At 44.1% G+C, this 13,735-nt stretch overlaps 1 protein-coding gene across 2 annotated transcripts in view; it reads right to left on the bottom strand.

Annotated features, from left to right (window-relative positions):
- NOX4 (NADPH oxidase 4) overlaps window positions 1-13,735 on the bottom strand; it is a 278,377-nt gene that overhangs the window by 159,620 nt on the left and 105,022 nt on the right. For both annotated transcript variants that reach the window (XM_088449030.1, XM_088449031.1), the window contains one exon: window positions 2,853-3,075. In XM_088449030.1, the coding sequence (XP_088305156.1) occupies window positions 2,853-3,075 (223 nt within the window). The remainder of the gene's footprint in view (window positions 1-2,852; window positions 3,076-13,735) is intronic.

Raw genomic sequence — 13,735 nt, 5'->3', positions numbered from 1 at the left:
CACACCTCATGGCGCTCTGGGTTCCGCCTCCAGCAATCATCACACACAGCAGCGGCCTGCCAGCCAGAGATGGGAAAAGCCGATTCGCCGCCTGTGGCTTGCTGTACCTTGAGTCGGACGGCTCTGCAGGCTGCGCTCAAGTAAAGTAAGTTTGGAACTGGGAGAGGAGCCATGGTGCTGTGGTTCTCACTGCTGGGAAAGGGGTGGTGGGTGAGGGTGGGTGTTGATACCGTGCTGTTCTGGCCACACCCCTTTTCAGGATCCCACGGGAAGAGGGGCACCACCCAAAATCATGCCTAGGGCACTAATTTGGCTAGGACTGGTTCTGGGCAATACACAGGGGGGATTACTACTGAGGGTAATGCATAGAGGGGACTACTACTGAGGGCACTGCATAGAGGGGACTACAACTGGGGGGCACAACCCAAAATCATGCCTAGGGCACTAATTTGGCTAGTGCCGGCTCTGGGCAAATCATAGGGGGGATTACTACTGTGGGCAATGCATAGGGGGGTTACTACTGGGGACACTGAATAGGGGGGACTACTACTGGGGGCACTGCATAGGGGGTACTAATACTGGGGGCACTGCATAAGGGGCACTACTGGGGGTACTGCATAAGGGGACCACTACTGGGGTCACTGTATGGGAGCCGTTCATTGGCTGAGAGAGGCGGAGGCTGACCTCTCTCAGCTAATCAACGCTCAGCCACAGCACTTCTATGGGAAATGCTGCGGCTGAGCCCGTCATTCGGGAGGTACCATCATTTTGACCTGGACACAATGCTGCGCTCAAATGCTATGGCCGATTGTTGCCCGAATGCGCATTCGTGAGCCAGTGATAGCGATCGGGAAGCGATCGCTTGGATAACACAGAAGGCCCGCTAGTTTCACTGACAGAATGGGATGTTTGTGGGTGGTGACAGGGGATGGTCCTAGAAAACGGGGGAGTGGTGGTGCGAACGCAGGCGTGTCTGAGCAGCAAAACAGCGTTTTATGTGTGTCCATAATTACAAGGCTGCGTCATTGTACACGTCACCTGTTTTTTTTTTTTTACTGAAGCAGTCGCAGTGCTTGCGGTAGGATAGGGTCTACCACAAGCACTACGTATGCCTCCGATGGTTCCCGATGTTACCGATTGTTACATACACTTCCTGGAGTTGACGTGTGTAACGAAGGGCAAGTGGGCATCATTACACTGGCTTGCGAAGACATTGGCGCCGCACGCTAAGACACAGGGGGGGGGGGGGAGCAGGTACTAATTACACGGGCCTGGGGTTCCTGGAGGGGCCCGTATCCGGCGACGCCCCTCCCTTCCTCTTTCATTACAGCAGCCCAGCACACGCTGCTGTGTGCTGGGCTGCATAGAGACTGCTTGCGGCTGGTAAGTAGCATCCTCTGCCTGTGGGGGGAGTGATCACACTGATCGCGACACCCACTGACTATGCACTGAGCTCAGGAAGCTCACAACGCCGCCCCCCTCCCCAGCGTGCAGCGCCACTCCAAAAATATTGTTTTTATTCTTTTTTCCCCTAAGGGGGCATGGCCAGATCTCCTGTTATTAGGTCACTACCCCTTCATCCAGGCCCGGCATCGCTCTTGGCGCGCCTGCATGTATTATAGGTGAGTATGTGTGAGTGTGTATGTGTGTAATGTCCGTATACTGTCATGGTGTGTGCATCTTGTCTTTATTTTAACATTTCTTTACAGGTGAACTACAGGTACCAGCGGGCCCTTTATTCCCTGCATGCTGGTACTTGTGGTTCTCCAAGTACCAGCATGCGGGGGAAGCTTGCTGGGACCTACAGTTGTACTGCTAAAGACAATGTTTACACTTACATTTTTACACACATTTCACAATATCAACCTGGCACTCACCGCCCAGGGGTGCCGGGAATAGCCCCGGGCTATCAGCCTAGGCCTGAGGATGCCCTGGAGAAGCGGACCCCTTTATTGGGGGATCCACAACTCCCCAGTGATGTTTCGGCCGGGAAACCGGAGATAGGGTTTCCCTGGCTTTGGCATTACCCTTCCCGATAGAAATAGCCAGGTGCTGGTTATGGAAATTATAGGGGAACCCTACGCAATTTTTCCCCTCTATTTCCAGAACCAGCACCGGCTCAGAGCCTGGTGCTGGTTGCGCTAAATACAGGGGAACCATCTGAATTCCCCTGTATTTACACAACCAGGGCTGGCTATGAAAAGTCCGGGGCTAGTTGTGCTTTTGGGGGGGATCCCACGTCATTTATTTATTTTTTTTAAATTAACACTTAACAAGCAATTTACACTAATATACATGCATGCATCTCTCTGATGTATGCATGCATCTGTGTCAATCAGACCTGCTCATGCTAAAAATTAAACCATGAAGCAGGTCTATTCATTTGGGAATTTGAAGTTCAATTTGGAGTGGGATTTGGTGCTCGATTTGTACATGAACATGCAAAATCGAACATCGAATTCCTTCTTAATATGAAACAAGATCGAATTCGATTTGAAAAATCGAATGGAAAATAGAATCTTAGTCAATTTGAGATTTGCTAGGGGTTTTTGCCATTCGATTTCAATTCGATTTCAGTTGATTTAAGAGATTCGTAAAAATTAATCCCAAATTGAACTTTAGTAAATAAACACCCAGGTAAGTAAGTAAAGCCTGTTTTTTAATTCTAATAATTGCTCCTACCACTGCCCCCTGCTGTACATATTTGTATTATTATAACTATCTGAGTCAGGTATTCACCTGGTCCCATGAAAGAAGAGCTCATGTTGGGAGCACAATACACCAATCAATATTACATATGATTGAATAATTACATTGATATAATAATTATTATACCGCACACACTTACATACCTCTGGAAAATGGGGGTGAAACACAGGCTCTGTGGTGCATATCCTCAGTGTGTTGTTAATTAAAAGTTCCTCTTGAGAGTGGCCCGGGGCGGTTTTTGTTGTATTCTGCAAATATGCTTCTCCATTAACCCAAGTAAGTGGAACGGAATAGTTCTCGGTCCCGTTTAGCCGGAGGCATCCGGGAGGATGTTCTTCTACATTAGTTTGGTATTTTAGCACACCTCTAGAAAGGAAATGAAGAGGGATAGAAGCTGAAGTGCCAATTAACACGAAGTGAAGGGTGCTTGAACCGTTACTGGTTATTTGGGTGATTAAGGAACTAGTGCTTGGGGATTTGACTGTCCTTACAACGGTTCACGGTGTACTGATTAATATTTTAAAAAATAATATAAATTATAAGCAACTGTTATATGTGGCCTAATGAGCTCATACTGTTATTCTGCCCTCGAGACGGTTTGGAAAGTTATGTTTGATGTATAAAACATTTCTTTTTTTTCTTTTTTAGTACAGCCGTCAAACACAGTCTTGTGCCAATCCGTGGGCAGTGCACGGTTCGCTTTAAACTGCGAATCGACATTTACAATTTTTCACAGCAACCCTCGAGATCTCTCCGCCTCCCAGCAAGCCTGGAGGCACTTTTAATTTGCGACTGACCACTCTTACCATGAAACGGGTAGTGACTGTCGAAGCTGGGAAATTGGCTGAGACAATATCAGTTTAAAATTGAATCGCGGCGACGCCATCTTGGGACTGGCCGCAAGGCGCCATCTTGGAAATGAAATCGCAAGATGCCATTTTGCGAATGGCCGCCTCAGCGCCATTTTAGATAAACTCACAATTAAGTACATATGGCGAGATTACTATTAGCACCATGCGATTGCATCTTTCCTCATTTCTCATACACACAGTAATACGCACAATTGCGCTGTTAACTAGTCGCATATTAGCGAATGCATAAGATCCTATATGAAAACACCATTTAGTAGCTAAATGCGCACGCATCTGCACCAAGTTAACTAGCGTCTTTATATCAAACCCCGCATACTCACACATTACATATTCACATACAAGGTTTCATAAGCTTTAAGGTATAAGATTTAAGTTTGTTTATTATAAATGTTATGAAATAAAGATTGTTTGGTAACTAAGGTTTTATACATGCTAAGTAAGTCGTGTTTGGTTTTGTACTGATGCGTACTCTTTCCACAGTATTCCGGTATTATCGGTGGGGAGATCGCATCATGCATTCTCGACTTATGGACCGCAGAGACTTCAAGCAACAAATGTATATGATATGAATAACTGTTAGGATGTTGCATGTGGGAGAATCTAGGGACCCTCAGTTGTTAGAGGCTGGGTTGTGTCTATTTGAATCAGCCTGTTAAATGCACTGTAACAGATGGATCCCCCTTGGGAACCAATAGCATCAGCAACAAACGTCCCTATTGTTTTGTCTATTCCTGGGGGGTATAAATATGTGTGCTCCAACATTGGGTTTTTAGTCTTCATGCTGAATGCACGAGGGGTTTCTTGCTGATGCCCAACATCTGGTCCGGAAGCGCTGCGTATGTATACTGTACTTGGGTCTGTATAATTCCTTTGCGCCGAATTGTGTCTGGATCAATAGCGTGTAACTGACTGCACTTTTGCTTGAATAATACTTGTGCTTTGGAACCACAGATTCCAGGTCTTAAGTCTTTATTTACTGCATGACTGCATACGCAAATTAGCGTCATCCTTAGAAAGTATAGGCAGGATATTAGAAGGTATACGCAGGATATTAGAAGGTATAGGAGGAGTGTATAGAGGTTCTGATTCAGTATCGTTAGTTGGGGGCTCGTAGTGAAGTCACTTACCTGCTCACACGGTACATACGGCTATCGATATTTCAGCAAAGGGTGGAGTGGCCACATGCAGGGTTTACCTGCAACCGCTTTGTGCTGAAAGATCGCTATCCGTCTCCATGTGAATCAAGGAAGCTGACTAGAATCCAGGGACAAGAGAGGAAAAAGTTTGTTTTCCTCTGTTGATAGAACCTAACGTTTAAAGGGGTGCCACAGTACTGAGTACGCGGCTGAGTTGCAGGTTTGCGCACAGCAAAGACGCACTTTTGTGTATGCAGCTAAAAGGTTGTCATACGGTTGTGTGGTAGTCGCATATTTGTGTATGCGACTGGTCGCACAATAGCGTATACGCACTTCCGTTTGTGCTGCCACGTGTTTAAATAAAGCCGTTGAGGTTTACATTTTTCAATTATTATCAATATCTGGGTTAACGTGTATTTTTCTGCGCAGGAAAGTGTGTAACAGTGAGTGTTTGTTGGTAGGGGTAACTTGTTCCCTACAGTTAAAGGTACCGTATGACCTTTAAGGGCTAAGTGCTAGTCGCTTGGTAAGCAGCATTACCGTTCTATACACAGTAGCAGGTGTACATGTTGTCTTTGTTGTAGAGAGGTGCGTGGTAGTGGCCGACATAAAAACTTCCATAGGTGTGGAAGTTGCCTTACTAAATCTTATCCGGGTGTGGAAGTTGCCTTTTTCAAATCTTATCCAGGTGTGTGGGCGCCGCCGACTTAAATCGTCCACCGGTAAGAGAAAGCATCTTGATTGTCTTTCACCAGTTTAAATCTTTATTGAAAAGCGTAGGATTTTGTCTCAGAATGGGAGCCGCGCAAACAGTAGAGATGTTAGACAATGATGTGCTGCTAATGGAGGCGCCGATCGGATCGGCTAGTCATATTATGCATACTAAGTACGGTACTTATGCGATAAGGTATTGTGATGTATGGTTTAAAATGACGATAAAGAGTGTTAGACCGTTTCCCAGAATTGGTAGTTTTGATAAAAATGTATTAGATAATGTCCGGGATCACATCAGTCTGATGCGCTCCCGAGAGAAAAAGGTTAAATATTATGAATGTTTAAAACTGTGGCAGCATGAAGGGGATGCGTGGCTTAAAAATGTGCAAACGACGCAAACTAAAGTCGCGACCACATTGCCAGAGAATACATCCGCGACGCTAGATTGCAATACGGGCGAGCCACAAAATGGCGTGCACGTGCGGCGAGGTAGCGTTGTGGAGAGTATTGCCCACCTCCCCCACCTTATGTGGATGGAGATGCAAATACAGTTACCAAAAATACTTATAAAAATGTAACAAGCAATTTGTACCCTCTCTTAAGCAACCATAAAGAAAATGTTTATGATGTGGATGATGAGCCTATTGTAATGTATGCCATTTCCTATGCTGTGCAGATGATAGATGCTGCATCACCACAATCACGAGTGGTGCCGCCATCTCCATCAGTAACAGCAAGGGAAGTGTTAACACCCGCTGCACCCGTAGAGGAAGTTGTTCATACCATACGTAGCAGCAGCAGACTAAACCCCCAGCCAAGTAACCAGGTCAAAGGTAGCAGCGCTACCGGTCTGCATCCCATTCGGACAATAACCGTTCCAAATGGAAATGCAGATGCGAACGGTATAGTGCCCACGAGGGAAGCAGTAATGCATTGTCCTTGGACAAGAGCAGAACTAAATTCCATCATAAATGATTTCCCCGATCCCAAAAAGGAACTAGCCAAATGTCAAAGATTTTAGAGAAATTTGGGTAGTTCACATGAGCCCACTAATAAAGATTGGCATGTGGTGTTAAGGACCTGTCTACCACGCAATACCGACATGACAAAATTTATCACGGATTGTGTATTGGATGGTGACGTTCCCTTAAAAGACCAAGTAAACCAAGGTAACATTTCCCGCATTGTAACTCAATTGGGTATATATTTTCCGGTAGTAGTTAACTGGAATAAAATTTTCACCATTAAGCAAAAGGAGAGTGAAACTGCAGAAGATTATTGTGATCGGGCTCTGCAGGCTATCACCCAGTACACTGGGATAGAGGATATTAAAGATAGCACTCACCACAGGGGAATGATAGTCACGGTACTCGTGGACGGTCTGAAAGAGAGTTTAAAAACCCGGGTTCAGACCTCACAGCCTGGCTGGCGGGGACTCACAATAGATACCCTCATAGAAACCGCCATCAAACATGACAAAAACATCTCAAAGAAGAGAGAAGCCCAGAGTGAAAAACTAATGGCTGTCAGTATCCAAGCTCTGGAGGGAATGACAGTAACATCACAGCCAACAGACACACTTGCACTTGCACACACACTTACATCTGAACAAGTATGTGCCCTCACTAACCCCACGCAACAACAAACACAACTCTATCCCACTAACCCGATACAACCACAGGTCCCATACTACTCACAAACTTCTTATCCCCCACAATACCCTTACCCTCCCTATCCTTACCCATACCCACCACCTTTACCCTCTACTCAAACCTCACAACAACACATGTCTTCACCCGATCCACGAACATGTTTTAATTGTAAACAAACAGGACACTTAAGTAGAAACTGTACGGTAAAAAGAGTAGGAACCCCAAGTCAGGGAAGACCTGGATATCCTCATAAGGGATATGCACAGAGACCAGCAAATGTCCAACAGGCACCAGCTCCAATTGTGGCCGTAAATGCTTTATTGGAGAATGGTAGCCAACACTAAGGGTCAGGTCATACCTGTAGTCTACAGATGGTCAGGTTAACGGGAAGTACTAGGGAAGAACCGGTCATGATGGTTGATGAAGCTAGTACTGAATATCCTTTTCTTGTAGACACAGGGGCGACCAGGTCAGTGATAAAATCTCCCGTTAATTTACAGGTGACCAACGAGACAGTACCAACAATGGGTGTAACAGGTAAAGGGAACATTATCCTTTAACAAAGTCCACAGAGGTTGCTATTGGGCCGTTGCATACTAGGCATTCTTTCCTTCTGGCTGCTGTGGCTCCTACTATCCTGCTGGGCAGAGACTTGTTATGTAAGATGGGATGCGTTATATACTGCACCCCTGATGGTGTATTTTAAGATATCCCAGAGAGAGTTGCACACAAGGTGCGGGATATATTGAACACTCCCCAAAGGATAATGTATCACTCTACAAGCCTAAATGAAAAGCCATCCCAGGTAGATGAAATGTTGTCCCAAATTCCAGATTCCCTTTGGACTAATGATGTACAGGACACTGGATTAATGGCAAACGTAAGCCCCGTAATGGTAAATTTAAAAGGCGGTAGGCAAGCTCCAAAAATTCCCCATTACCCACTAAAACAGGAGGTAGATTTAGGGATTTTTCCAATAATTGAGCGATTATTGCAACAGGAAATTTTAGTTCGTACAGCTAGTGTAGCGAACAGTCCCATTTTTCCAGTGAAAAAGAGTGGTGGGAGGGGTTATAGGCTGGTACAAGACCTTAGAGGTGTTAATAAGGTAGTAGAGAGCCAATTCCCTGTAGTGCCAAATCCAGCTGTCATTCTGATGCAGATCCCACCAAATGCAACCCATTTCACTGTCACTGACCTCTGTTCTGCTTTCTTCTCTGTGCCTCTCCACCCTGACTGTCAGTATCTATTCGCATTTACATACAAAGGTTTACAATACACATGGACACGGTTACCCCAAGGTTTCATAGACAGCCCCAGTATCTTCTCCCAGGCATTGCACGACTGTTTACAATCTTTCCAACCTGCCAATGGATCTGTTCTAATTCAATATGTGGACGATTTATTGCTATATTCTGACTCGTTTATGTCATGTTTAAATGATACTAAACTTTTGTTACTTCATCTCTCGCATACAGGACACAAGGTGGCTAAGGACAAACTACAGCCGTGCCAATCCAGAGTAAAATATTTGGGACACTGCCTAACCCAGGGTTTACGCCATCTCACAATGGATAGAATTCAGGCCATTACAAAACATGACACTGCCGCAGAATCAACAGCAAATTCGTACCTTCTTGGGAATGTGTGGATACTGTAGAATGTGGATCCCAGGTTTTTCTATTTTGGCCTTACCTTTACAGGAATTAGTCTCTTCCTCAAAGCCCGATCGTGTTAATCTTAAGGATAGTCTGACAAGAGCTCCTGCATTGGGAATTCCTGACTATGAACAACCTTTTGATTTGTATTGTACGGAAGCCGATGGTTGTGCTGCAGGTGTCCTTACACAAAAACATGGTGATGCCAGTAGGCCTGTAGCATACTACAGTGCCCAATTGGACACTGTGGCAAGATCACTCCCCACCTGTTTGAGAAGTGTAGCAGCTACCGCTCTAATGGTGAGTAAAAGTGAGGACATAGTATTGGGTCATGATATGATTGTCTACACTCCCCATGCTGTATCTGCTCTGTTGAACTCAGCTCAAACCAGACACGTCTCTTCAGCTAGGTTTACCAAATGGGAACTAGCACTAATCGCACCCGCAAACATCACTGTTAAACGTTGCAGCACGCTGAATCCAGCAATGTATTTACCATATGTACAACATGATGTACAAAGGGTGGAAGGAGACGAGTTGCTGGCGGGAGGTGAGTTTGGCAGACATAATGTTACGCACGATTGTATGACATATCTGAATCAGACCTTTACTGCTAGACCTGACATACATGACACACCTTTAGAGAATGTGGATGTGAATTTTTATACGGATGGGAGTTGTCATAGACAAACAGACACAGGTGAATTATGCACAGGTTATGCTGTTGTAAATGACACAGACATCATAGAAGCTAAGCCTCTTGGTCCTCCTCACTCAGCCCAGGTGGCAGAGTTAGTAGCACTAATTAGACCATGTGAACTAGCAGCAGGCAAATCTGCTAACATTTGCACTGACTTGAGGTACGCGATCGGGGTGGTGCACGATTTTGGGGCTCTAAATTTTGAGAAATTTTATGACAGCAGCAGGCACACCAGTTGCACATTCCCGACACATAAAACATCTATTAGAAGCAATCCAACTGCCCAAAGCAGTGGCAGTAATTAAATGTAAAGCCCATACATGTGAGGATGATCCGGTGTCACTGGGCAACAACAGCCGATGAAACTGCAAAATGGGCAGCAGGGTTGAAAATGTTTTCTCCAACTGAAAAAGTTATGTCTTTCCAAACAATTGATATGCTGAAATTAATTGAGATGCAAAATTTGTGTTCAATTCAGGAAAAGTCCATTTGGAAGTCCAAGGGATGTGGGCAAGAGTCCTCCGGGCTCCTAGACTGGATTAGGATGGCCAGAATCGTTACCTTTGGTCCTACATAGCATAAGGACCACTCCTAGACCTCCTCTAAATCTGTCCCCATTTGAAATATTGTTCGGTAGACAACCTCATTTGATTATAAGTCCACAGGAAGACTTGAAGAGTAACAACGAGGTAACTGTAAAGTATCTTATATCAATGAGTAAGCAAGCAACAGCAGCAGAAACTGAAATTGTTGTCTAATTATATGCCTGAAACTAACTGTCATGATGTTGAACCAGGAGAATATGTAATGATCAGAAATTTCTTGCGTTCAGGTTTTTGACTGATCGGTGGGAAGGTCCGTCTCAGGTGCTGCTGACAAGTACTACATCTTTGAAGGTGGCCGAGAGAGATACCTGGGTCCATTCCACTCACTGCAAAAAGGTCAATCAACTGGTGAAGAAACAAGTCGGAGACAAGGCTGATAGCGTGGACCTGTCGCTCGCGAGCTTGTTCCGGGAGGATTGAAAAGGTTGTAGTGAGATACCTGAACTAAGAGAAACTTGCAGGTTTTGTTGTGACAATGGATGGGCCTGCTGTGTTCATTTTCATATTCTCTTTTAGACTGCTCACCATCTTGGTCGGTTCAGGAATATCCAGTTTCTACGATGGGAGACCGATCGAGGATATGGGAGCTGATGGCAGTGCTGATGGAGTGGAGTCAGGAGGAGTGCAATGCCAATCAGGGGAGTGTCTGACCAATCTTAGTACTGTTATTGTTAAGAGAGCTGTCATTCCGGATACTCGGGGACGGTGTGGAAGTCTATCATCTGAAGATTCCTGTATTTGTGAGCTATGTGGGTCCCTAGTTGATGAGAACTGTATCCAGCGGTGCCAACCTAAATATAACCCGTACTGGGGTGGGTGTCCTTTAGATGATTATCATAGCATGGTAGGCAAAGTGTTAAATCAAACTGATTGCTGGGTGTGTTCACATGTGCCACAGGGACAGCATAATGTAGGGTTGGTGCCATTTCCGCTGAATATCACGGAAATTTTAGAATTACAGAAAGGGAAAACATTGGATGGAAAATTCCTCTCATCCAAACCACCTCATTTCAAACTCTATCAATTCCAAGTAGATAGATCACTTTTGTGTTTAAACATAACCAACCCCAATAAACCCGGGAGTTGGGAAGTGACGGGGAATAATCAGACGATGACCTTCTCACAAAGAGCTGATAATGTCCATAAACCATGATCTGTTACGCTCAATTAAGTCTGGTGGGAAACTTTAGGTATCGGTATATATTGAGTTCCACAAAAGAAATTATTGTACTTGCATGTACCAGATGGAAGACCCAGAAATAGGATTGTTTGCAAGGGAAATGTGCTTAATGATAATGATGCAAACCATTCCTTATGTTCTCCCTGAAAATGTATATTTCATATGTGGAAGAAAAGCGTATAAATGGCTCTCCCTGAGTTCCGAAGGTTTGTGTTACCTGGGAAGAGTAGTCCCAGAAGTTATCACCCTCGCACATGTTGAAATGCTGGGTATACATAAAAACACACCGTCACCATATCTTCACACCCAATATGAACACAGAGGCAAAAGAAATATGATACCTGGTGACGTGCATAAAGCCACTCAGTTAATCAGTGAGACAACTGGCTTTCAAGTTTTAGTCGCACTGGATCCCACCAGGATTGCTCGGGGTACATAAAATTTTAGGTATATTCAGGAACTTGCTAAATTGATAGATAATATCACCGAGATGTACGATGACACATTCAGGTATACAGGGAGAGAATTGCAAGCGTACAAGAAAGAACTGGTGCAACACAGGCTAGTGTTGAATTATTTAACTGCTGTTACTGGAGGGTATTGCGTAACATTAGCCACCCAATTCAGAGTAAAATGTTGCACCTATGTCACCAATGATACCAGCGACCCCAAGGAGGTGATAGACCGGAAGATGGATGAAATTCTGCAGCTAAAATGGGAGTTTCGTAAGAACCATAATGCTTTAGTGGCTGAAGTAGGGGAAAAGATAGAAGGATGGGTTTCATGGCTGAACCCAATAAAATGGTTCTCAGGTCTAGAGGAATGGGTCCAGGAAGTGATCGCTAGCATAGGCAAATTCTTGATCCTTATACTAATTGTCATCATAATAATTGGCATATGCGTCCAGTGTGTTCCTATTGTGTTGAAGTGTGGAAAATGTAAAAATAGAGTAAAACGTAAGAATGAAACTATGATGGTGGTCAGTAATGACAATATGAATACCAAGGTAAATATAGAACTGCATTACAACCCTGAACTAGGAAATACCATCATTTGATGTATTATATTTAGACGTGCATAGAATGTATTATTGAAATGTTATTTTTAGAACACCTCAGATAATGTAAAGTCTCAATTCCCCTTCAAGACTGCTTTTATAAGACTGGTGCATTCCCACACCTTTCACATGATCTTCCAAGATCCGCGGTGTGCGTATAATAGTAGTTTTATGTCCCCACCCAGAAACACATTATTGATGGATTAAGAACCACCTTGTGCCATCCCATAATAACACTAAATAATATGTAAATGTAAGCCTAAATTAAACTCAAAAAGTAGAATGTGATAGCATGTTGTTTGCTATCAAAGGGTGGACTGTCGAAGCTGGGAAATTGGCTGAGACAATATCAGTTTAAAATTGAATCGCGGCGACGCCATCTTGCGACTGGCCGCAAGGCGCCATCTTGGAAATAAAATCGCAAGACGCCATTTTTTGCAAATGGCCTCCCCAGCTCCATTTTAGATAAACTCACAATTAAGTACATATGGCGAGATTACTATTAGCACCATGCGATTGCATCTTTCCTCATTTCTCATACACACAGTAATACGCACAATTGCGCTGTTAACTAGTCGCATATTAGCGAATGCATAAGATCCTATATGAAAACACTGTTTAGTAGCCAAATGCACACGCATCCGCACCAAGTTAACTAGCGTCTTTATATCAAACCCCGCATACTCACACATTACATATTCACATACAATGTTTCATAAGCTTTAAGGTATAAGATTTAAGTTTGTTCATTTAGTATAAATGTTATGAAATAAAGATTGTTTGGTAACTAAGGTTCTATACATGCTAAGTAAGTCGTGTTTGGTTTTGTACTGATGCGTACTCTTTCCACAGTATTCCGGTGTTATCGGTGGGGAGATCGCATCATGCATTCTCAACTTATGGACCGCAGAGACTTCAAGCAACAAATGTATATGATATGAATAACTATTAGGATGTAGCATGTGGCGGGAATCTAGGGACCCTCAGTTGTTAGAGGCTGGGTTGTGTCTATTTGAATCAGCCTGTTAAATGCACTGTAACAGATGGATCCCCCTTGGGAACCAATAGCATCAGCAACAAACGTCCCTATTGTTTTGTCTATTCCTGGGAGGTATAAATATGTGTGCTCCAACACTGGGTTTTTAGTCTTCGTGCTGAATGCTGAAAGACAAGGGGTTTCTTGCTGATGCCTAACATCTGGTCCGGAAGCGCTGCGTATGTATACTGTACTTGGGTCTGTATAATTCCTCTGCGCCGAATTGTGTCTGGATCAATAGCGTGTAACTGACTGTACTTTTGCTTGAATAATACTTGTGCTTTGGAACCACAGATTCCAGGTCTTAAGTCTTTATTTACTGTATGACTGCGTACGCAAATTAGCGTCATCCTTAGAAGGTATAGGCAGGATATTAGAAGGTATAGGCAGGATATTAGAAGGTATAGGAAGGAGTG

This window comes from Taudactylus pleione, unplaced genomic scaffold, assembly GCF_031769625.1.
Source record: "Taudactylus pleione unplaced genomic scaffold, aTauple2 ptg000478l, whole genome shotgun sequence".
Taxonomy (NCBI): Eukaryota; Metazoa; Chordata; class Amphibia; order Anura; family Myobatrachidae; genus Taudactylus; species Taudactylus pleione.
This window is presented reverse-complemented; position numbering and strand designations above follow the sequence as displayed.